This window comes from Brachyhypopomus gauderio, chromosome 7, assembly GCF_052324685.1.
Source record: "Brachyhypopomus gauderio isolate BG-103 chromosome 7, BGAUD_0.2, whole genome shotgun sequence".
Taxonomy (NCBI): Eukaryota; Metazoa; Chordata; class Actinopteri; order Gymnotiformes; family Hypopomidae; genus Brachyhypopomus; species Brachyhypopomus gauderio.
In genome coordinates, this window is record NC_135217.1 from 20,674,393 (window position 1) to 20,698,723 (window position 24,331).

The 24,331-nt window shown below is 46.3% G+C and overlaps 1 protein-coding gene across 1 annotated transcript in view; it reads left to right on the forward strand.

Annotated features, from left to right (window-relative positions):
• Positions 1 to 21,006, forward strand: part of slc9a1a (solute carrier family 9 member A1a) — a 37,881-nt gene extending 16,875 nt beyond the window's left edge. Inside the window, exons 2-12 of the mRNA XM_077012464.1 lie at positions 1,780 to 2,240; positions 2,466 to 2,716; positions 4,528 to 4,745; positions 6,606 to 6,808; positions 9,124 to 9,213; positions 10,427 to 10,497; positions 11,528 to 11,704; positions 11,946 to 12,057; positions 13,510 to 13,611; positions 17,449 to 17,530; positions 17,962 to 21,006. Coding sequence (XP_076868579.1) covers positions 1,780 to 2,240; positions 2,466 to 2,716; positions 4,528 to 4,745; positions 6,606 to 6,808; positions 9,124 to 9,213; positions 10,427 to 10,497; positions 11,528 to 11,704; positions 11,946 to 12,057; positions 13,510 to 13,611; positions 17,449 to 17,530; positions 17,962 to 18,251 — 2,057 coding nt within the window. The 3' untranslated portion in view covers positions 18,252 to 21,006. The remainder of the gene's footprint in view (positions 1 to 1,779; positions 2,241 to 2,465; positions 2,717 to 4,527; positions 4,746 to 6,605; positions 6,809 to 9,123; positions 9,214 to 10,426; positions 10,498 to 11,527; positions 11,705 to 11,945; positions 12,058 to 13,509; positions 13,612 to 17,448; positions 17,531 to 17,961) is intronic.
• The last annotated feature ends 3,325 nt before the right edge of the window (positions 21,007 to 24,331 follow it).

The following is a 24,331-nucleotide window of genomic DNA, read 5'->3' on the forward strand; positions in this document are numbered from 1 at the left end:
GGGAAAAGGAGGAATACTCATTGTTGTTGAGGCCAGTATTGTGATATTGAGTTACAAATGATGTATCACATAACTCTAGTTTAAAAGATTTTAAATACCGGTACTGAAAGGCCTTGTGAAATGATGTTAATAGCAAATCTTCTGCTGTTCTCCCGCTGAAGGAAACACTGAGCCGTGCTTGGCTGCAGTCTGGACTTCCCTTTCCTGTGGCTTTTGATTTACCCTGATAAGCTGACTTCACATGAATTGATCTACTTCTCTGAGTTCCACCCAGTGAAGCGTGCCTTGCAACTAGTTATTTGTAAACACTTACGGTAAACCCACAGAATAATTGCGTCCAGATAAAGACACATTATATATGCAAAAGCAGGTGCAGTATAGCGAATATTAAGGAACCATGTGGTGTAATTAGCAGTAGGCTGCTAGCACATGCTAGTCTGTGATGATACAAAAACCATATTGAGGCTGTGACTGCTCATGCTGTTGAATGTAAAGCTTGTGTCTTGTTGAAATTTCCAGACAGTATAAGTGTGCAGTAATGAGCTATTGTGTTATTACACTCCTGACTCTAAGGAGGAGCCATTCACTGGGAATATTCAGCTTGTTCCACTCATTAACACAGGTGAAAGGTTGGGGAGATAGACATGAAGTCAGCCAACGACATCACGGCTGAAAAGCCGCTTATTAGCAGGGTGAAATCTCTGCGGACACAATGATGCCGCCATTTACACGGGGCTAATGTCCTGGTTAACTGGGGATTCGGCTTGGTACGTGGTCCTGTTGAGGAGTGGATATTGTCCCCGAGCTGTGGCCAGCGTGTCGGTCTGTGCCCTGGCCACCGGTACTGCTGAACCTCAGGTTTTTGCGGCAGGGATTAGGAGGTGCTCAGGTGCCCTCCGCCTGCTTCGTGCCTGGGCTCCCGGCCAGCGTGACGGGTGCTGGGTCCGATCTGGCCGCATCCGGCCTGACTTTGGTGCAGGCTTCATGGTGAGTCCCGCGTTTTGCGAGTGTACATGAGCGTGCTGGACTTGCCTTGCCTAAGACTGTCTAAGACTTGCCATTATATGCTGTATAGGAGTACAGTATACAATTTGTGGATATTTGATTATTTGGGAGCATTTGCAAATGCATGCAGTTCTGTTTTTAGGCTTGGAAGAATGTTAATTTAATTTGTGTTTGTGTGTGTGTGTGTGTGTGTGTGTGTGTGTGTGTGTGTGTGTAAATGGCTTGCTTGGGTTTTAAAGAAAACCAGATTAAGCTTGTAAATTGACCTATTCAAAATGAGCAAATCTTCTGCTGTCAGTTTTATTGGGTTGACCTACCCGGTGTCACCAACATACTGAAGTCATTCACAATTTGACTAATGCATTTAAAGCAGTCTAGCTCACCACAAAACCAATTAGGATGTCTGAGACATGCATGGGTCTTCCTATGGATGGACAAAATGAGGATGTTTTGGCTGACGAGAACCGCCATGTGGTACTGTGTTTTGTATGTTATTTTGTTTTTTTTTGGGGGGGGGCTGTTTTATTTGTTGTTGTACTGGTACATGTCATTTAACAAGTCAAACATTCAGCTTTGATGGAACAATTTTAATGTTGAAGCATCCATTTGAGATTTAACCATTTGAGATTTGATACATAATTATCACCTACGCTGTGCTAGTGTCTCATTTTGTCCCTATTCACTGTCTGTAATTGTTCTTTCTTTCAATTTTGTCCTTTTCTTCATTTTTTCATACTGTGTCTATCTCTGTCTGTCCCCCACCACCCACTGCAGGGTTCCACCTAATCCCACGCTTGTCCTCCATCGTGCCAGAGAGCTGTCTGCTGATCGTGGTGGGCTTGCTCCTGGGGGGGCTCCTCAAACTTGTTGGAGAGAAACCCCCCGTGCTGGACTCCAAGCTCTTCTTCCTCTTCCTTCTGCCTCCCATCATCCTAGACGCTGGCTACTTCTTACCCATAAGGCCCTTCTCCGAGAACCTGGGCACTATCCTTATGTTTGCTGTTGTGGGTACCCTATGGAACTCCTTCTTCATTGGCAGCGTTCTGTATGGTGTGTGCCAGATCGAGGCTACAGACTTGTCCAGAGTCACCCTGCTGCCTTGCTTGCTCTTTGGAGCCATCATTTCAGCTGTGGACCCCGTGGCTGTTCTCGCCGTCTTTGAGGAAATTCATATCAACGAGCTCCTCCATATCCTTGTCTTTGGAGAGTCGCTGCTCAACGATGCCGTCACAGTGGTGAGTACTACAAGGCATGCCCGTGGGTCCTGCGCTGTTTGCCCATTCCTCTTAAAATCAAAGCTAAAATTCTTCAGAAATGTTCATTTTGAGAAATGTCGATGTCTTCTTATAAAACATTGTATGTTAGCCGTTTTGAGCCAGAACAATTGCTCTGAAAGTGTCACGAATGGATGGACGCATGTCTCTAATACCCCCCCCCCCCCCCCCCACCCCACCCCCCAGGTGCTGTATCACCTGTTTGAGGAGTATGCAAATGTGGAACAAGTGACTTTCATGGATGTGGTGCTGGGCGTCTTGTGTTTCCTGGTGGTGGCTCTTGGCGGCATCCTAGTGGGCGCCATGTACGGACTCGTGGCAGCCTTCACGTCTCGCTTCACTTCCCACACGCGGGTCATCGAGCCTCTTTTCGTCTTCGTCTACAGCTACATGGCATACCTCTCTGCCGAGGTGTTCCACCTGTCCGGCATCATGGCGTAAGTTCTAGTCATTTGAAATTAAATAGAAATTAAATAAGTGGCGATAAACAATGTGATATTGATAGTAATTGAAAAAAGGGAGTTTGAAGGAACATGATGCTTCCAGTGTATGTTCAGATGGAACATATGAAAAAGTATATTCTAGTAAGTTTACAGTAGAATAAGCATTTGATTTTTAAATGTAATGTTTAATTATGTATAACTAAAGGGTGTGGGTATAGATTATGTATATACTGAATAGATGAAAATGCCTAAAAGACTATGTCTAGCACAGCATTGAAAGCCAAGAACAGACATGTGTTATGATGTGGAGTCTGGTTGGAGGGTGAACTCGGTAAACACAGGGAGAGCACACCTGAGATGCTGAGTCCAGTGCTGGCCTGTGAATTTTTTTTCCCCGGCTACAACGTGCTGACGGGGCCGGCACAGCGCTGACACTTACCGCAGGTCGGCCCTTCGGACACACACACAGCCCAACTCTACACTTCCTTGGCAGACGCACTGATCCACCTGAGCCACAGTGAAAGCACAAGATGTTCTAGCACCAGTGAAATTAGAATTCCTCGCTCTGTAGTGGTGATACTGTGTAAAAAAAAAACACCATTACAGGATAGTTGTAGATATTTGCACTTGCATTGTGTTATAGATTATTAAGACACTAGTAATCATAATATGCCTGAGGTTTGCTAATAAATCAGATGTAATCTGTCAGCAGAAATATGTTGTGGAATGCCTGGCTAAAACCTGATCGACAGCCTATTACCTGGCTGTTTGAGTTTCAAAGTAACACTACAGTTAGGGGACTTTTGTTGTAAAAATGGTGTTTGTTTCTAGAGTGTCCCCAGAATACATTGAGGAAAGCAAACCATGACTAAGGTAGCATGCTAACAATAAGGTAGCATCATTCTATCCACCCCTATTGCAGTGATGATGAGTCATATCTTTGCTGGGGTTACACATTATTTAGAAATTAGGGGTAGCATATCACAGCACAAGAAAGGGTCCACAACAGTTACTCAGGACATGTTTACTTTCAGCACGTATGGAATGGGAAGAAATATCGAGGTGATGTATTCGAGGTGATCGAGGAGATGAGACCTTTTGTTTGCCAAATCAGATGCAGAAAATAAAAATATCTTGCAGGCAAAGTGCTGTCACGAGGATCATAGTATATTAATCGCCTAGATTTCCGTAGTAAAGCCATGCGAGATGATTCACGAGTGACACATGTAAGCTCGACAGTTATGCAAGTTGGCCACGGTTGGAGTGGAAGCTTAGCACCGGATCAGTGAGTGTTTGGGTGGCGCTCCAGCCGGAGGGAGGTGGTGTTCTAGATGTCAGGAAACCTTACCTCATCGATATCTTACATACTCAACTTCAGTTCTGGCAGTGAATCACGAGTAGTTGGACCTCGTTTCAGAAAACTGAATTCTCCAATTTTTAAGAAAAGAGAAGTTGATGGATGTTTTTCTTAATTAAACAGAAATAATAACATTAGCAAAATTATGTTGAAGTTTAAGTTATTAATATAATGCCAGAACGGGGAAATCTAAAGGGCTGGAAAGCCATCAACTGATTAGTGCAACATTTATACTCTTATTAGTGCAGGCTGTGCCGGTTATTGCTTTCTTTAGCCTACTTTTGCTTAAACGTAATGGAGAGGGATTAACCTTTAAACAGTCAGTCTCAAAGGAAGACGCTTTTTAGCAGATAATAACCACAGTACAGGTCGTTTGGTGGTGTTTTCCAGAGCTGCTTTACATTCGAGGTGTGCCCCCCCCCCCCCCCCCCCCCAAATATGTTCGCAGGTTAATCGCGTGCGGGGCAGTCATGCGCCCCTACATGGAGGCCAACATATCCCACAAGTCTCATACCACCATCAAATACTTCCTGAAGATGTGGAGCAGTGTGAGCGAGACACTCATCTTCATCTTCCTGGGGGTGTCCACGGTCGGCGGGCAGCACTCGTGGAACTGGACCTTTGTCACCGTGACGGTTATCGTGTGTATGGTGGCCCGCGTCCTCGGTGAGTTCTGCTGCCTTGGCGTGGCCCATTGTATTGCCCTGTTAGGGAGTCGAAAGGCTCTTTTGGCTCGGGTTTGGATTTCACGCAGCTTCTCGGGTCTTTGCCTTTTACAAGCAAACAGGTTAGCAAATTGTGGTTATGCCAGGTCCCGGGTGCTCAGGGTCCATGCTGTGTTGCTGGCTGGCTGACATGTGTTGTGTGTTGGGAAAAGGCCAAATTAGGCAAGAAACATGATTTCTCGATAAAGTTCATTCCAACTTTAGAACAACCCTTTCCCAAGATAAGGGCCCAGACAAGGGCTGGTCCCTTGTGTGTGTGGTGAGTATGGCCTTATTGGAATTCGAATGCAGCGTAAGAACGTTGATGCAACAGTCTTGAATTCTCCATCACCAAATGGGTCTGGTGATGTGGATGCCTCTGAACGTCAAGCGTTTCTCTGACTAATGCAGCAGTGAAGCCCAGCTCCGCTGCTCACACGCGTGTGTGTCTTAGGTCCGCGGCTATGTGATGAACACGCCCCGAAACACATTCCTGTGATGTTTTTTTCAGTCGTTGTTTATAAAACAAAGTAATCTGGGAAATGTTGTGTGTTTGTCGCCGGCGCAGGGCGCATCTGGTGAGCGAGCCCTGCGTGTAATGAGATTATCATTTGTGTGGTACCAGCATGCAGGAGGCCAGCAACAGCTCAGCTTAGCTAGCTTAATGCAAAGTATAAGCACACTTTTATTTAATACTGGAGTATGAAGAGTAAATATGGATGTTAATACGTCTGCCAGCCTTCCAGCCTTGCTGAATTCTGCTATTGGATGTACCATTATAATATATATATAATATCTATATCTCCATCCTTTTGTTTTGTTATTGTAAAATCTAATGTTATTTGTTATTGTTTATTTGCTTATTTATTCCAGTTTGGTATCAAAACAAGTTCGATTAAGTCACCCTCAAACGCATTCCAGGCATAACTATGTTCTTTAAGCTTGAACATTAATGGCGTAAGTAACTCGGAGATGTCTGTAGAATTAAGCAATACAGGAAGTAATGGGTGTTGGGGTTGGGATTACCCCTTGGCCTCAGGGTAGGATTGTACCTGATACAACTATTCAGTTTCAGAACTAATACAAACCAATTAAAACAATAGAATCAGCATCTGTGGGCTTTATAAAGCTAAACCCTGCCATGACGTAGACATGACCTCGGCTTGGGGTCATTAAATATTGGCTTGGGAACCCACGAATTATGGAACTGGAAGCAACTGAAAGGTCTGAATCTAAGAGGCTTTTAACCAGTGTTCCTTCTTAAAGGACCTGGCCACAAAAAATACCATTACAGAAGCTTGTGTGCTACAGAGAGGAAATGACACGGAAACTAAAACCAATTCAGCCTCGCGTCATCATGCATCGTCCGTCATGTTCCTCAGCTGCCGTCGTGCGTCACAATGAGGGTGTCGTGAAGACACTTTTCGCTTGGTGGAATGGGGTCATTGATTTGAGAGGACTGGCTACATCAGTCACTTCATCACGTCATTTCTCTGAACGTGGCCCCTTCTACATCGTCAAACAAATGGAAAGCCTATCTGAGCCACACTTATACTGAGGGTATAGTGAGACTCCTTGACGCAATTCAGATTTAATCCATATGGAATAAATCACCTTCTCTGAGGTGATTTATGACTATGATGCATGGCTCTTAAACCCAGTAGGACATTTTCCCTGAGGTCAGGAGGTCATGAGTGAAATTTGTTGTGTCCGTTCAGGAATGGATGAGTGGGCCTCTGAGGATAGGAACCAAGAGCAGTTGGGTTGGATATGTCGGGCTGAATTCCTCCTAATGGCTAGTAATCTTCCCCTCCCCCCTCAGGTGTCATCGGTTTGACCTACGTGATCAATAAATTCCGCATAGTGAAGCTCACCACTAAGGATCAGTTCATCATAGCCTATGGTGGCCTGCGAGGGGCAATTGCCTTTTCCCTGGGATATCTACTTGACCGCGCACATTTCCCTATGAGGAATATGTTTCTCACAGCCATCATCACCGTCATCTTCTTCACCGTCTTTGTGCAGGTGAGTGCTAAACCATTTTCGCTGTCCTGAATACCCATCTTCTGTATGAAGTTTACCCCTCAATGTTCAGCAACAAATCCATAGTTTGTCCAAAAAGTAGCTTGACGGCAACTATCATAGAACTGCTAAATAGTTTCATATCTCCACCACAAACAAAAAAGCTCAGCTTCTCTCCCTGGGCCATCTTCAAACAATCAACAATGAGTTATACGGAAGAATTAGTTTCAAGGCAGTAATTTCAAGGAGCCTCTGTTTTTGCTCACGGCACGTTCTGCTCATAGCTAGACTCAGGATGGACTGATGATCAAATATGGCTAAAGGAGTTACCCAATAGGCCTTCTGGGAAGGGTTTTGAGCTTGGTGGGTGTGTAATGTGTACAGTGAGGGTGTGGCCAGCCCAACCCCCCCCTTCCCTTTTTCAATGCATATTCTGAATAATTCCTTTTGACCTGTTCCTGAGCCAGTTTGACCGCCAGTTGTGTTGGCACCGTCAATGCTGATGGCACCCAGCACGACTGGCTTATGAGATGATGACACTTTCCTCTAAAACAAAGGCCGGATGTGTAAAGAAGAGCGTGCCAATACAGCCTAAGTCTCAATTTGTAACCAACCCTCAGGCTTAAAGAAAGACTGTTGTGGTGAATCTAGTATCCCAAAAGTCATTGTTAAAGAATTTACTACCACAGTGTTAATACTAATAATCGCAGTGTTAATACTATTGCAGAGTTTTAATATCACATTTTAATTGCTACATGCGTCCTATGTAATAAATATGTTGTAATAATTGCCATGTTCCTGGAGACTCTGCCCGGGCAGAATAAAAGTCTACCGCAAGGGTCTTTAGCTTTGCATAAGCCAGCATGTCACATTAGTTAGTGAGTTCGCAACAAGGGTTAGAAAGCCATGGCAGAATTTTCGACCATGTGCTTCACCTTTGGGCAGTGTTGGGCAAACCTCCTGCCTGATTGGCTGTAACAGGAGCCGTCATGTAGCAACATAGCTTGTTGCAGTTTGATGTGGCTTCCACATTGAGTGTTGGTCATGTACACATCAGGGAGCCGGGCGTATGCAGGGGTGAGACTAGGGTCCGTGATACTATCATCCACTTCAGCTCACTCACCACTACGCACACAAAGTGGTGGGAGTAACCGAACTTCTGATGCAAGTTTAATTAGGTAGCATAACATCATCACTAGTAGCAAAGAGCTTCAAAAACATCAATGGAATCACTCACACTGTAGTGTATATATATGCACCTATTCAACACTTATACTGTGGGTATATATGCACCAATAACACCCATCATCACATGAGTTGCGGTTACACCAGTCTGAAATGCTAAAAGTAGGTGCTGTCAGAACTGGGAGTATTTGGCAGGTTGAGTGAGACGTGTGTGTGTGTGTGTGTGTGTGTTGCTGTATTTGCGTGTTCTTCCTTAGATGCGTTTATTTTATGTGTGCATTTCTACGCCCTGCCCAGTGACATTGAGAGACCATGCCATGCCACTGGTGCAAAGACCCCACATTTCAGCCAGTGAACCAGAAGAGAAGCCATAGAGGTGTAACGATGTATTGATGCATCTGAACAAATCGCCGATATCTTGCATCCTTATAATGAGTGCACACTGACGTTTCAGTTAAACGGAATGTCGTCACAGAAATTGCATGGTCCAGCTGTTCCCAGTTGACCGACCGAAGCAAAATCAGTTCTATTCATCGTATTGTGTGATTCATTGAATGTATTGCGTATGATACAAAATTGCTATTTGATCATCACGTGTGTGTGTGTGTGTGTGTGTGTGTGTGTGTGTGTGTGTGTGTGTGTGTGTGTGTGTGTGTGTGTGTGTGTGAGAGAGAGACTGAGAGACGTATGTGCATATTTTCAAGCTTTGCCACTGTTGTACCTCCCTGCCTTCATAGTTATTAGTCAGCTAGGTTTCAAGGGGAAATTTTGGCCTTGGCAGTTGAATACATGCTGTGAATCACAATGCAGCCTCCAAGGACTCACCTAGCTGTCAGCTGCTGTCCCCAGATTGCTGCTCTGAGATGGGGCGAGCTGGCCAATCCTGAGCTGTGTGACTCCGTAGCCCGGGGCTTGCACGGAACACGGCCAGATAGGTGCTGTGTGCTGGTCCGTGCGACGGGGTCGTGAGGCACTGCCGGTTCCCATCGTGATCTTGGAGCAGTACATTTCTGCGGCTGCCAGTCCAGTGAATTGCAGCATTGTAGCCACATGTGATCTAAATGGAACGAAGACACAATTATAAAAATGTTTTGTCAAATTTCTTTGTGTGTGCATACGCCTGTTCTTTCTAGGGCATGACCATTCGACCTCTGGTTGACCTGCTCGCTGTTAAGAAGAAACAGGAGAGCAAGCGCTCCATCAACGAGGAGATCCACACCCAGGTAACATCAGCTCTCGCACGAGCATCTCCACACCTCTCTCACCCCTGCACGCCGCCTGTCTGCTCACTTTCTTGAGACCTGTCCCTGTCCTGAGACCTGTCCCTGTCCAACACCCATCATGCCTTTAAGTTCCGAACAGAGAAGCATTTCTACAGCTGTTTAGCGGAAGTTGAGGAGAAGGTCTTACATGACCGTTAGAGCTACAGAGGAAGAGGCCCTTAGGGAACGCATGAAGGAACATGAGAATGTCTGAATATTCGACCTTCTAAGGCTCCTCTAGAACTATCATGTGTATGTGATTGCCATCTGCTGGCTAGTTGAGAAATGTCCTCTGTTCTCCTGAGCGGCACGGTAAAGTATTTTCAGTAAGGGAGCTCCATGTGACGGAGCTACGCTGAACATGGTGGGTTTGTCTGGTCCTGCAGATCTCTGTGTTCACCTACCCAACATGACCAAGGCTAGCGCTGCTTTAGGTAATTATTTGCAATACAAATTGCAGCTACTGTTCACACCTCCGCTGGCCCAGACTCCACCCCTTTTAGCTGCCACACGGTCCCCACCCAAGACTCAGAACTAGGGCGTATCCACAGGCCAGCTGCATGTCTGCGCAGACGCACAGAGAAGGCATTACACACGACGTACGAGAGACGTATTCTGAACTCCCGCCCTTTACGTAAGCGTGACAGGCGGGACGTCTGTCTACTTCTCCTGTGTTGGACTCTACTGCAGTCTAGGTGAAGTGTGCATGCTAATGATGTAACTTGGGCTCGGTGGCATTATTTATTTGTGCTGTAAAGGTGTGTATCGCTGGCCAGACTCTGGTTCCTGCGGTTAGTCGGAACACCGTGCCAAGCTGCTCCATGGCGACTGCTGCACACGTCTCCCGCGGAAACGCGACCGGCAAGACACTTTCCTACAGATGGTGAAATTGATTGTTGCCGCGGCAACAGCTTTGCCACGCTCTCTTCTCTGGTTCTTTCTGTGCTGATTGACGGGAGGCTGGTTCTTCTCTGGTTCTTTCTGTGCTGATTGACGGGAGGCTGGTTCTTCTCTGGTTCTTTCTGTGCTGATTGACGGGAGGCTGGTTCTTCTCTGGTTCTTCTCTGGTTCCTCGCCGCCTCCCTGGGTTTCTCTGCAGGGCCCGAACTGTCGTAGCTGTCCGGCGGGTTAGCGGCCCGGTGCTGATTATCGTTGTCCTCTTTTGTTCTCACAGTTCTTGGACCACCTGCTGACGGGCATCGAGGACATCTGTGGACACTATGGCCATCACCACTGGAAGGACAAGTGTGTACTTTTAATTGTGCCTCATCTCTGAAGTGGTTATAATGGCAGTAGTCAATTTAAGCATATCTGAAAATAACATGCTTATCTCCCAGCTTGCTGTTATGGTTTTAAGTGTGTGTGTGTGTGCGCGTGTGTGCGCGCGTGTGCGCGCGAGACAGAGAGAGTGTGTTTGTTTTTTAATGTACTTCAGAGAAGCATTATCATACCACATCAATACTGAGGTAACTTAAAACACTGCAAAATGAAGAGTTGACTGGTGCCATAGTACTGCAGTGTGTGGTGAACACATTAGCCATCTTAATATAGCATCGCCATGGAAGCAGTAATGTCACCACGGCAGCAGTGGGGTGATAGGTTCACTCTGAACCACCCACCCAGGAGAGTTCCAAGGGGAGGAGCTGGCTGAGGGATGAAGCTCCGCCCCTTTGGGCCTGAAGGGCGAGAACCTGCTGAGCTGAGCCCTTCCATGGGTCGCTCCTGAGCACTGGTGTTGCGGACAGACGGATCAGGATACTGTGGTTCTCTAGTCTGTCAACACAGATATGAAGCGTCTGCCTTTCATTCATTGAGACTGGGGCAACCTCGCTCTCTGAAACCCGCCCGGATCCCCTCACTGCTGCAGGGGCCCGCTCGCGGCGCCGTCCATCTTGGGTAACGGCCCGTTACCGAGCGTAATTCATCTGCAGCGTGACTTCTATCGGATGTCACGCGAGGACGGGTCAGAGACGGCCAGGGTGGTCCGGGCCCTGTGGGGTGATTGAGGTCCCCTGGTGTAGCGGTGCCCTCGTGCCTCGCAGCCTACACGCCTGTACAGACCTTCAGAGGCCCAGGAAAGATCGGAGAGCCCCATCCAGGACCTGATGGGCCTCCAGCCTGGAGCTCAGCAGAAAAAAACCAGAACTGATAACCCTGTCTAGGCCTGCTTCATAGCACGAGATGGTTCTTCCACATTCCTTCCGTCTCATTTGGCTGATCTTTCTCTCATTCTCCCCTTCTCCTTATTCTCTGTCTGTTTTCTCCCCCCCCCCAGGCTCAACCGCTTCAATAAGAAGTACGTGAAGAAGTGTCTGATAGCAGGCGAGCGCTCCAAGGAGCCCCAGCTCATCGCCTTCTACCACAAGATGGAGATGAAGCAGGCCATCGAGCTGGTGGAGAGTGGAGGAGGCATGAAGCTGCCGTCCGCCGTGCCCTCCACCGTCTCCATGCAGTGAGAGCCTCTCCACCTTCATCCTAGAAACAGGAGCAGGACTGATGTGTCCTGTATTTGTAGTAGCTGAATTGTTTGAGATTCATTTGATTTTTGATACGCGACTCTCCGCCGGTTCTAAGACTGTGTTGTGCAGTATTAAAAACGGGTTCGTTCATACAGTGGCTGATTTGATTTATGTTCATTTTTTAATCCTGCGTTTGTTTTTGTTTTTGTTTTTTTTCCTCCATCCCCTCTGTAGAAACATTCAACCCAAGAAGCCTCCAGAGAGAGTGCTGCCTCAGATATCCAAGGGTCGGGAGGACGAGATCCGGAAGATTCTACGCAACAACCTGCAGAGAACACGCCAGAGAGTGAGTCTGCCCTACACACACTCTCACCCCTCACGCCAGAGAGTGAGTCTGCCCTACACACATCACCCCTCACACCAGAGAGTGAGTCTGCCCTACACACATCACCCCTCACACCAGAGAGTGAGTCTGCCTTACACACACTCACCCCTCACGCCAGAGAGTCAGTCTGCCCTACACACACTCTCACCCCTCACACCAGAGAGTGAGTCTGCCCTACACACACTCTCACCCCTCACGCCAGAGAGTGAGTCTGCCCTAAACTCTCCCACTCCTCACGGCACCAGAGCCCCAGCATGGCTGTAAAACACAGGCGTCAGTCCCCTATAGAACGACCCTGACCCCCATTCCAAATACTACAGTTGGGGCTGGTGGACCAGGGTTGGAGATCAACCCTGCTGTAGGCTGGAACAACCTGTATATGGCCTTCTAGATCTTCCCCATTGGGGATTTCTTTCAATTTGGAATATTTGATTAATGTGTCTTCCATATCCTTTTGCTATATAATTAACTAAATAATGATTCTTATTATAGTAGTAGTACAAGTAAAACATAGTAATAAACATTTATTATTATGGTTATTATTAGTAGTAGTAGTGGTAGTATTAGTGGTATTGTTATTTTGGGGGGGGGGTTGGTGGTAGTAGTTGTAGCGGTAGTAATAGTAGCAGTGTTATTATTTTATTATTAGTAATAGTAGTAGTTGTGGTAGTTCCAGTATTATTATTATTATTAGTAGTAGTAATAGTTGTGGTAGTTCCAGTAATGGTAGTAGTAGTAGTAATTGTTGTGGTAGTTCCAGTAATATTATTATTATTAGTAGTAGTAGTAATAGTAGTAGTTATGGTAGTTCCAGTATTATTATTAGTAGTAGTAGTATTAGTAGTAGTAATAGTAGTAGTTGTGGTAGTTCCAGTATTATTATTAGTAGTAGTAGTATTAGTAGTAGTAATAGTAGTAGTTGTGGTAGTTCCAGTATTATTATTAGTAGTAGTAGTATTAGTAGTAGTAATAGTAGTAGTTGTGGTAGTTCCAGTATTATTATTAGTAGTAGTAGTATTAGTAGTAGTAATAGTAGTAGTTGTGGTAGTTCCAGTATTATTATTAGTAGTAGTAGTATTAGTAGTAGTAATAGTAGTAGTTGTGGTAGTTCCAGTATTATTATTAGTAGTAGTAGTATTAGTAGTAGTAATAGTAGTAGTTATGGTAGTTCCAGTATTATTATTAGTAGTAGTAGTATTAGTAGTAGTAATAGTAGTAGTTGTGGTAGTTCCAGTAATAGTAGTAGTTGTTGTGGTAGTTCCAGTATTATTATTATTATTAGTAGTAGTAGTAGTAGTAATATTAATAATAGTAGTAGTTGTGGTAGATCCAGTAGTAGTAGTAGTAGTAATATTAGTAATGGTAGTAGTTGTGGTAGTTCTAGTAATAGCGTTTTGTGTTCCTGTTTTCCAGCTGCAGTCCTACAACAGACACACATTGATCGCTGACCCATACGAGGACGGATTCAGTGAGCTCCTGCTGAAGAGGAGGAAGGTGATTGAGCTGGAGAAAAAGGTGAGACTACAGGGCAGAGGGACGCCTCAAACACACAGGGGCTACTGGACAGAGGGACACCTAAAAAACACACAGGGGCTACTGGACAGAGGGACGCCTCAAACACACAGGGGCTACTGGACAGAGGGACTCCTCAAACACACAGGGGCTATAGGACAGAGGGACACCTAAAAAACACACAGGGACTACAGGACAGAGGGACGCCTAAAAAACACACAGGGACTACAGGACAGAGGGACACCTAAAAACACAGGGACTACAGGACAGAGGGACGCCTCAAACACACAGGGACTACAGGACAGAGGGACGCCTCAAACACACAGGGACTACAGGACAGAGGGACGCCTCAAACACACAGGGGCTACTGGACAGAGGGACGCCTCAAACACACAGGGACTACAGGACAGAGGGACACCTAAAAAACACACAGGGACTACAGGACAGAGGGACACCTAAAAAACACACAGGGACTACAGGACAGAGGGACACCTAAAAAACACACAGGGACTACAGGACAGAGGGACACCTCAAACACACAGGGACTACAGGACAGAGGGACGCCTAAAAAACACAGGGACTACAGGACAGAGGGACGCCTCAAACACACAGGGACTACAGGGCAGAGGGACGCCTCAAACACACAGGGGCTACTGGACAGAGGGACTCCTCAAACACACAGGGGCTATAGGACAGAGGGACACCTAAAAAACACACAGGGACTACAGGACAGAGGGACGCCTAAAAAACACACAGGGACTACAGGACAGAGGGACACCTAAAAACACAGGGACTACAGGACAGAGGGACGCCTCAAACACACAGGGACTACAGGACAGAGGGACGCCTCAAACACACAGGGACTACAGGACAGAGGGACGCCTCAAACACACAGGGGCTACTGGACAGAGGGACGCCTCAAACACACAGGGACTACAGGACAGAGGGACACCTAAAAAACACACAGGGACTACAGGACAGAGGGACACCTAAAAAACACACAGGGACTACAGGACAGAGGGACACCTAAAAAACACACAGGGACTACAGGACAGAGGGACACCTAAAAAACACACAGGGACTACAGGACAGAGGGACGCCTAAAAACACACAGGGACTACAGGACAGAGGGACACCTAAAAACACAGGGACTACAGGACAGAGGGACGCCTCAAACACACAGGGACTACAGGACAGAGGGACGCCTCAAACACACAGGGACTACAGGACAGAGGGACGCCTCAAACACACAGGGGCTACTGGACAGAGGGACGCCTCAAACACACAGGGACTACAGGACAGAGGGACACCTAAAAAACACACAGGGACTACAGGACAGAGGGACACCTAAAAAACACACAGGGACTACAGGACAGAGGGACACCTAAAAAACACACAGGGACTACAGGACAGAGGGACACCTCAAACACACAGGGACTACAGGACAGAGGGACGCCTAAAAAACACAGGGACTACAGGACAGAGGGACGCCTCAAACACACAGGGACTACAGGACAGAGGGACGCCTCAAACACACAGGGACTACAGGACAGAGGGACTCCTCAAACACACAGGGACTATAGGACAGAGGGACACCTAAAAAAACACACAGGGACTACAGGACAGAGGGACGCCTAAAAAACACACAGGGACTACAGGACAGAGGGACACCTAAAAACACAGGGACTACAGGACAGAGGGACGCCTCAAACACACAGGGACTACAGGACAGAGGGACGCCTCAAACACACAGGGACTACAGGACAGAGGGACGCCTCAAACACACAGGGGCTACTGGACAGAGGGACGCCTCAAACACACAGGGACTACAGGACAGAGGGACACCTAAAAAACACACAGGGACTACAGGACAGAGGGACACCTAAAAAACACACAGGGACTACAGGACAGAGGGACACCTAAAAAACACACAGGGACTACAGGACAGAGGGACACCTCAAACACACAGGGACTACAGGACAGAGGGACGCCTAAAAAACACAGGGACTACAGGACAGAGGGACGCCTAAAAAACACAGGGACTACAGGACAGAGGGACGCCTCAAACACACAGGGCCTACAGGACAGTGGTACACCTCAAACACACAGGGGCTACTGGACAGAGGGACGCCTCAAACACACAGGGGCTACTAGACAGAGGGACGCCTCAAACACACAGGGACTACTGGACAGAGGGACGCCTCAAACACACAGGGGCTACTGGACAGAGGTACACCTCAAACACACAGGGACTACTGGACAGAGGGACGCCTCAAACACACAGGGGCTACTAGACAGAGGGACGCCTCAAACACACAGGGACTACTGGACAGAGGGACGCCTCAAACACACAGGGGCTACTGGACAGAGGTACACCTCAAACACACAGGGGCTTCTGGACAGAGGTACACCTCAAACACACAGGGACTACTGGACAAAGGGACGCCTCAAACACACAGGGGCTACTGGACAGTGGTACACCTCAAACACACAGGGGCTACTGGACAGAGGGACGCCTCAAACACACCGGGACTACTGGACAGAGGGACGCCTCAAACACACAGGGACTACAGGACAGAGGGACGCCTCAAACACACAGGGACTACAGGACAGAGGGACGCCTCAAACACACAGGGACTACAGGACAGAGGGACGCCTCAAACACACAGGGACTACAGGACAGAGGGACGCTTCAAACACACAGGGACTACAGGACAGAGGGACGCCTCAAACACACAGGGGCTACTGGACAGAGGGACGCCTCAAACACACAGGGACTACAGAGGGACGCCTGAAACACACAGGGGCTACTGGACAGAGGTACACCTCAAACACACAGGGGCTACTGGACAGAGGGACGCCTCAAACACACAGGGGCTACTAGACAGAGGGACGCCTCAAACACACAGGGACTACTGGACAGAGGGACGCCTCAAACACACAGGGACTACAGAGGGACGCCTGAAACACACAGGGGCTACTGGACAGAGGTACACCTCAAACACACAGGGGCTACTGGACAGAGGTACACCTCAAACACACAGGGACTACTGGACAAAGGGACGCCTCAAACACACAGGGGCTACTGGACAGTGGTACACCTCAAACACACAGGGGCTACTGGACAGAGGGACGCCTCAAACACACCGGGACTACTGGACAGAGGGACGCCTCAAACACACAGGGGCTACTAGACAGAGGGACGCCTCAAACACACAGGGACTACAGGACAGAGGGACGCCTCAAACACACAGGGACTACAGGACAGAGGGACGCCTCAAACACACAGGGACTACAGGACAGAGGGACGCCTCAAACACACAGGGACTACAGGACAGAGGGACGCTTCAAACACACAGGGACTACAGGACAGAGGGACGCCTCAAACACACAGGGGCTACTGGACAGAGGGACGCCTCAAACACACAGGGACTACAGAGGGACGCCTGAAACACACAGGGGCTACTGGACAGAGGTACACCTCAAACACACAGGGGCTACTGGACAAAGGTACACCTCAAACACACAGGGACTACTGGACAAAGGGACGCCTCAAACACACAGGGGCTACTGGACAGTGGTACACCTCAAACACACAGGGGCTACTGGACAGAGGGACGCCTCAAACACACCGGGACTACAGCACAGGGGGCTCATATCTTTATTTTATGCCAAATCTAAATTTATTTATGCCAAAGTTTCTTTCCTTTACACTTCTTAATCTTCCAAGAATAAACGGCTCATCTGTGCATCTAATGAAGGAGATGGTTCAGAAGCCTTAGCTTGGATTATTTTCAAACCGAGTTGAATCCGATCACAATTATGTCTCTGTCCTATCAGATTACACAGATGAACAATTACCTCACAGTGCCGGCTCCGCCCCCGGACTCACCCACCATTACCAGAGCTCGCCTCTCCTCTGGTAAGACTCACGCCTGTTTTATGCATTTTACTTACTATTTACAAGTGTGTTTCTAAACATTTACATACTTGGAGTCCTCTTTGCACAGTGTGTTTGAGATATATTTTTTACAGTGAATTTTAACAGGATTGTATAATCAGTTTTTTGCCACAATGAATTCTCATGTTTGTCTCAAAATGCAACAAATGTTGCACAAAAGTAAAACGGATTAGATTAACCATGCATTTTGCAGAAATGTGTGAAGTTGCTATTCCCCTCATTGTGATTAAAAATCGCACATCAGTTTCAAGGGAGAACGGAGAATATGTAGTTCTGACTCGCGAATGGATTGATACTTTTATGGCCTCGTTGGCTGCATTCTAATGTTCATAATGGTTTACCAGCCTGGGGATTTGTTCCTTTTATCTCTTCTTTCTCTCTTTCACTCACAGACCCTCAGGCCTGGAGTGTGAAGCCATCAGCGGCTGACATCCCTGACATTAAGGTGGACCTGGCGTCTCCACAGAGCCCACAGACGTTCAGCCCGGCTGAGGAGAGCAGCAAGTCGGTCCCGCGGGACGCCGAGGATGAGGAAGGGCTGGTGATGAAGCTTTCATCCCAGGAGAAGGGGGGGCAGAGACCAGATGACCCGGAGAACGAGAAGGAACAGCAGCGGCTCCTCCGCTGCCTGAGCGACCCTGGGCCCGCCGGCAGTGAGGAGGACGAGCCCTTCCTCCCCTGAGGGGGCGGGGCAGAGGGAGGGTGGGGGTGGGGTTTAGAGTGAGCGTGAGAGAGAGCGTGAGAGATGCACTACCGGCTGTTTGACTGCCTTCACTCTTCACTTCTCTTTCCCTGGATAATGGTGGAGGGATTTTGAGAGTTTGTGTTTTTGTATTTCCACTGTTTCCTGGACAAATGACTCAGAGATTTTCCTTCGGGCTGGGCGGAAGATTAGTGAATTTTGCCATTAGCCAAATTGAAAGCTGTTAAGAAATAACTGTGTCCATGAACTAAAACAAAGCTCATGCAATAGGGGTTGAAAAAAAGCCATTTCTGTTCCAGCTTTTTCATTCTTGTTATTATTAAGAAGCAGAAAAGCTTTGCGGAGTTCTGGAATAGGAAGACAGAGCTATGCATTACCAAAGGTTTGTACTGTTGTGGCCTCTGACGAGAGTTCTGCTCGCTTCTCTGATTTGCCTTATGTTTTTATTTAATTTCATTGCTTTTTGCGTGTATCACATTAATGGATTGTGTCACTTGAATTGCGTTGTGTGACATAAACGATGCTGTCAGCTAGCACAGTGAACCTTTCGTTTTCCTGGAGCAATATTAACCTGGGTGCCTGGTGACCTTCGTCATAGGAATACATCCGGTGTGGGTGAATCCGATCCTAGCCGGTGTCGATGTTGGAGTGTGTGTTGACTGAAATCATGGCTCTAACAGCAGCTAATATCAGCAGTGGGGCCTCATAACACTCGTGGCATGAAGCTTAATTTGGAATAAGTAGGATGTAAACTCACAAACTCATTTACACAATTCAAGCCAGTTTTCATAGGAAACTGAATGTAACGAAGTTTGTTGTGATTTCTGAATATTTGCGTACATAGCGTACTTTTGCGTACATACATTTGCGTACTACAGTAGAACCCAGATCTTACCATGGCCCTTTAGAATCGAAACCAGTGTGATCCATGTGGTCGACCAGATTATTTGACCTTGTGCTCTTACTTTTTAAACTTTGAACTGTGTCTTTGGATATTAAATGCACTTCAGCACTTGTGAGTAACCCTTCTAGACATGCCTCTGGTTACTTGGTCTGTCTAAGCCGGTTTGGTTTGGATCTGTTCAGTGTTTTAGTTTCTATGTCACTTTGCTGTCTTTGTGCAAACAACATAGAAGAACTGAATGGTATAATAGGACTAGGGTGGAGACGCTTCACGTGAGAAGCTCTGTCAACCATGCGTGTCTCCAGGCTCACGTCGAGGCCGTCAGACCTACTGAGCAGTGAGGCTCCTGCTTTTAATTCCATCTGCTTGCTTTCTTCCCTTTAAGACGGTGGCGTTGTGCATTCTCACGCCAGAAGGACACGGTTGGGGTATTAATCAGTCGTTCTGTTTGGTGGGTGTGTCACATATTTCTCAACAGAACTTGAATACGTCCAAAGCTATTCTGCATGCGGAGTAGACTAGATTTTATTTTATTGTGAGATGTGTAAATAAATATATATATTTTTTCATGTAAAATCTAAAGGTCTGCTAAAGTCCATGATCTGCTTGTCTGCTCTGTCTTACGTGTTGCTGTGGTAATCCTGACGCACGACAGCGTCATCAAACTTGTCCTCGCCGGGTGCTAGGTAGTATGCTCGTCCCTCAGAGGTCGGAGGTCATAGAAGGAGACAGCTTCAGCAGAAGCAGCTCTGTCTGTTGACCGACAAGGTTTGTCCGGTGTGGACCACAGAGAGCACTGTGGGATTGATCGGAGGGGTGTGGTGTCGTGTAGAGTAGACACACAGCCGTGCGTGCGCCCCACAGTCCCCGACGTCCCTGTGTTGGCCTGCGTTAGCCTGTGTCCTGGTGTGGAAGAGGGAGAGCTTATGTGAAGAACCGTGGACTCATTTATAATCTGGCTGTATAATCTTGTCTGTGCTCAGGGGTAAACCTGACTGATGTTTTGAAACAAACGCACACACACACACAAAAAAAGAGGCCTTCACTGAGCCTTTGTTAAGTTTTGTGATCCAAACATTATTCTTGTACACTTGTTTTTTTTTTTTTTATATATATCTTTTTTATTGTTTGAGTAATTGTGTTCTATTGATTTGTTATTATTGACTTCTGTTGCTGGGGGTTCTTTTTAATATCTTACACACAAGTGCTAGTTTTGCTTGTGGAGGTTTTACTGTGACCTCTCCTGGGGGCATCTGAACTTGAGCGCCAGAGTGTGTATGGACGGGGGTCTTCTGGAGGTTTAGCTTTCCGGGTGTGTGCGGACACACCATGGGGCAGCACGTGTAGGTGGGGCGGGGGTGCAGGGTGGAGGCACCGCTTACACCTGTGGCCCCTACGGGGGTCCCCAGCTTCACCCTGCCTGTGCTCACTTACATGCAGACGTGAACCTGGTTTTAAGAGAAGACGTCCACAGTGAGATTGATCCCGGGCCTGTGTCTGTGGACCTGGCCTGTTCTGGTCCTGTTCTGGCGAATGGACGTCCATCCTTGTTTGTGTTTGTTTTTAAATTGCTTAAAGAAAAATGGGTTTGTCATTTTCAACTGTAACCCCTCCTGCAGTGTATTTGTGTATATGACTAACGGCTCAAACGCACGCAAATGAAATAATAGTGTTTTGGCTCAAGAGCAGGCAGAATAATAATCCGTCATCACCTAAAGGCGTGATGCATTCGTATTAGGTTACAGTGATTCTAGCGGTTTCAGCTATGAGACGACGTCTGCGGTCTTCTAGTCATCGTCACGCGGACGCCTCGCGCCGCCGCCCCCCCCCCCCCCCCCCCCTGCGCGCGCGAGTGCCCGCCCGCTTCTCCACCTCGCGCCGTCGACCAGCTGCTCCAGCACGACTAGGTTCGCCGTCGCCGTGCAGCGCAAAGCAATAACTGGAACCGGTTAAAGGTAGGCCGAGTGTTTGCTCGTATGTCACGAATGAATACGTCCCAAACGGAGGATGACGGTCGGTCCAAACAAGAAGCATGGTACCAAAAACTGCAGGAATGAAAGGAGTTCCTTTTCCAGTTCATGGACCACTGTGAGCCTTTGCTTCTTGGCATGACCTAATAGACCTAATAACCATTTTACTAATGTATCAGGACTTATGGAAAACTCTACTTATTGTACCTTAAAAACTACATTTTGTTGGGATATTTATTCATATTGATTTATTTTTATTTGTTCCTGTCTGTTCTTCTGGGAAGCAGAGAGGAGGCACTTTGAGGGTTGTGTGTTTTATGGTATTTTATGGTATCGATTACTGCTGATTATCCATATATAATGGCCAATTGCCTTTTTCCTTAATCTTGCTTTTGACTATTCTCCTTTAAACAATTATGATGCAAAGGCATTTGCAATAAAAAAAATATTTTATATACAAGAGAAAAGAAATGTGCAAAAAAAATCTATATTATGAAAATGCAAAATGCTATACATCAGAGTTTATTGAATATCAACCAAAACATTACAACTTGTCCATTGTATCGGAGTCCCCTAGTTTAAAAATTCCATACCTGTATATTTCCTTACTTTTTGGAGCTAGCATACAGTTGTGATCCAATGAAAAAAATTAAATAAATTTTCACTGAATAAAACGGCTCAATTTTACTTTATTGTTATTTAGTTTTAAATGTTTGCTTTTGTCAGTATGTAGAGGACTACTGACGATGCAACACCGTTATGTGATGCAATTCGGAATGGGGACAACAGGGGGAGCTGTTGAACTACCACAATAACAATCTTTCATGGGTGATCTAAATGGAGCCTGGAGTGTTATTATAAAAATAATTCAATTTTGACAAATAATGCAATTTAGGAGGAAACACACGCGCGTGCGCGCGTACTTCTGGAGCTGTTCCAGGAAAGCAAAGCTACTTCTCTACATACGTTTAACGTGTGTATAAATGTTTCACTTCAGCAAAAAAGAATAAAAGTATTATTAATTCAGGCACAGGAGTGTTGGCCTGGTTATTTTGTGAAGAGCGAGTGTATGTGCTGTCAATTGTTACTGCAACCTTAAAATATGCTAAGCGGTTAGAACCGACAGCAGTATAACTGTTTATTCATTCAAATGAGTACTCATTTAAATAGTCCTGCTATTAAATGTACGTGATTACCTGTCACCCGACTGATTCTATAGAATTTATTAAGTTAAAAACAGTACTGTTTAGTGAGATTAACGTGATCTATGTGTATTAAACACGTATTTATTTTCCTCTGATTAGTTTTAATGCTACAATTGGCGCCCGTCTAAGCCATTTAGATGCCATTAGGGTGAGCCAGTGTTCAGATGATAAATGACATTACAGGTTTGGATGTGTTTTACGTCAGGTCAGCATTAAACACTTAGCAGGAACACTTTAAAACCTGCGTTTCTTCTCAAAGTCTACCATTTGGTGACCTCAACAACGTGCAGACCTATGTGCGCAAGTCGTCAGATGCGCTTCATTTATAAGCACTTATGTACGGACTTCTACATCTTACAAGCCATGCATATGTATTGTACCTGTCAGTACACAAACAATATATGTAATAAAACCTCAAATTACAATTATAATCGAATGTACTATTTAATTACTTAACTACTAGTAATAAATTAGTGGAGCTATGCATTTGAATATTGTCTTCTCCAGAGGTGGGGACTCGAGTCACATGACTTGGACTCGAGTCAGACTCGAGTCATTAATATTAAGACTTTTGACTTGACTTGAAAAAATATTCAGAGACTTAGACTTGACTTGGACTTTTACACCAATAACTTGGGACTTGAATTGGACTTGAACCTGTTTACTTGCAAAGACTTGATTTTTTTTTTACCCCAAATCTAAATTTTAAAACGCATATTAATATTTATAAAGTGCGCCCCATTAATTTCATTTCCGTCCTTCTGACGCAGACCGGCGTTACACCAGATTCTGTGACCGTCGAGTTTTGTGACCACGGGGGGTGCTATTTCACAGTTTCTGTTCAGAGGCACAAACGCTTTACGAATGCTACGCTTTACGAAAACTACGCTGATGCACTTTCTTTACTCGTTTTGTTGGTGTCCACGAGCCAAAATATGACAGATGTTTATATTTACATTTATCGTCTCTTAATTACATAAATGTACTTAAACAAGATTTACCATCCCCTCACCATTGCAGCCAACAAAGAAATCATGAATGGGATGTACAGGTGAGCATTTTTAACTGGGGTCACCAATTCTGACGGCAGCCATCAGAATATGTGACCCCACTGAATCTCCAGGTAACAATAGTAGCCTACACCGTGACCCCACAATAACAGAAAGCAATGAGAAAATAACCCTAACCTTTTATTAGTCTATATTTAAACATTTTATCCAAATGTTTAGAATAACCATTCATAATGACAGCATCTTGCTTACGATGAAGCTTGCTATTTTCGTGTAAAATGATGTAACGAAACATTCTTGTTTAAGTACATTTATGTAATTAAGAGAAGATAAAATGTAAATGATCTGTCATCTTTTGGCTGGCGGACACCAACAAAACGAGTAAAGAAACGCATCAGCGTAGCATTCGTAAAACGTTGGTGCCTGTAAAAAAAAAAGACTCGAAAGGACTTGAAATTCCAAGTTTGAGACTTGGGACTTGACTTGACGGTTGCTTGTCTTGACTCGAGACTTGACTTGAGTTGACTGTCTTTGCTTGAGACTTGACTCGGGACTTGAGGATAAAGACTTGGACTTACTTGAGACTTGCAAAACACTGACTTGGTCCCACCTCTGGTCTTCTCTCCTAAGACGCTAGGTAAGCACCTCTTTCATTCCCTAAATGGGAAATGAGAGACTCGCATTCGAGAGCGCATGCGCAGTCCCGGTCATCCTAAATTTTACAATTGCGCATGCGCTCCCGAATGCGAGTGGCTGCATCTCAATTCAGGTGCTGCAGCCTACGTAGACCGCGTAGACCGCAGCCCACGGTGGCCACACACTTCGAAGGCCGGGTAGGCTGCATCTCACGGCTGTTAAATGAGACAGTCTAGTCTTCGCAAGACGTATGTTTGCGTGACCACGCTCTGCCCCGTTACATACGTGTTAGCGCGCTGTCCGACAAATATCACATCACCCACAAATGCCTAAA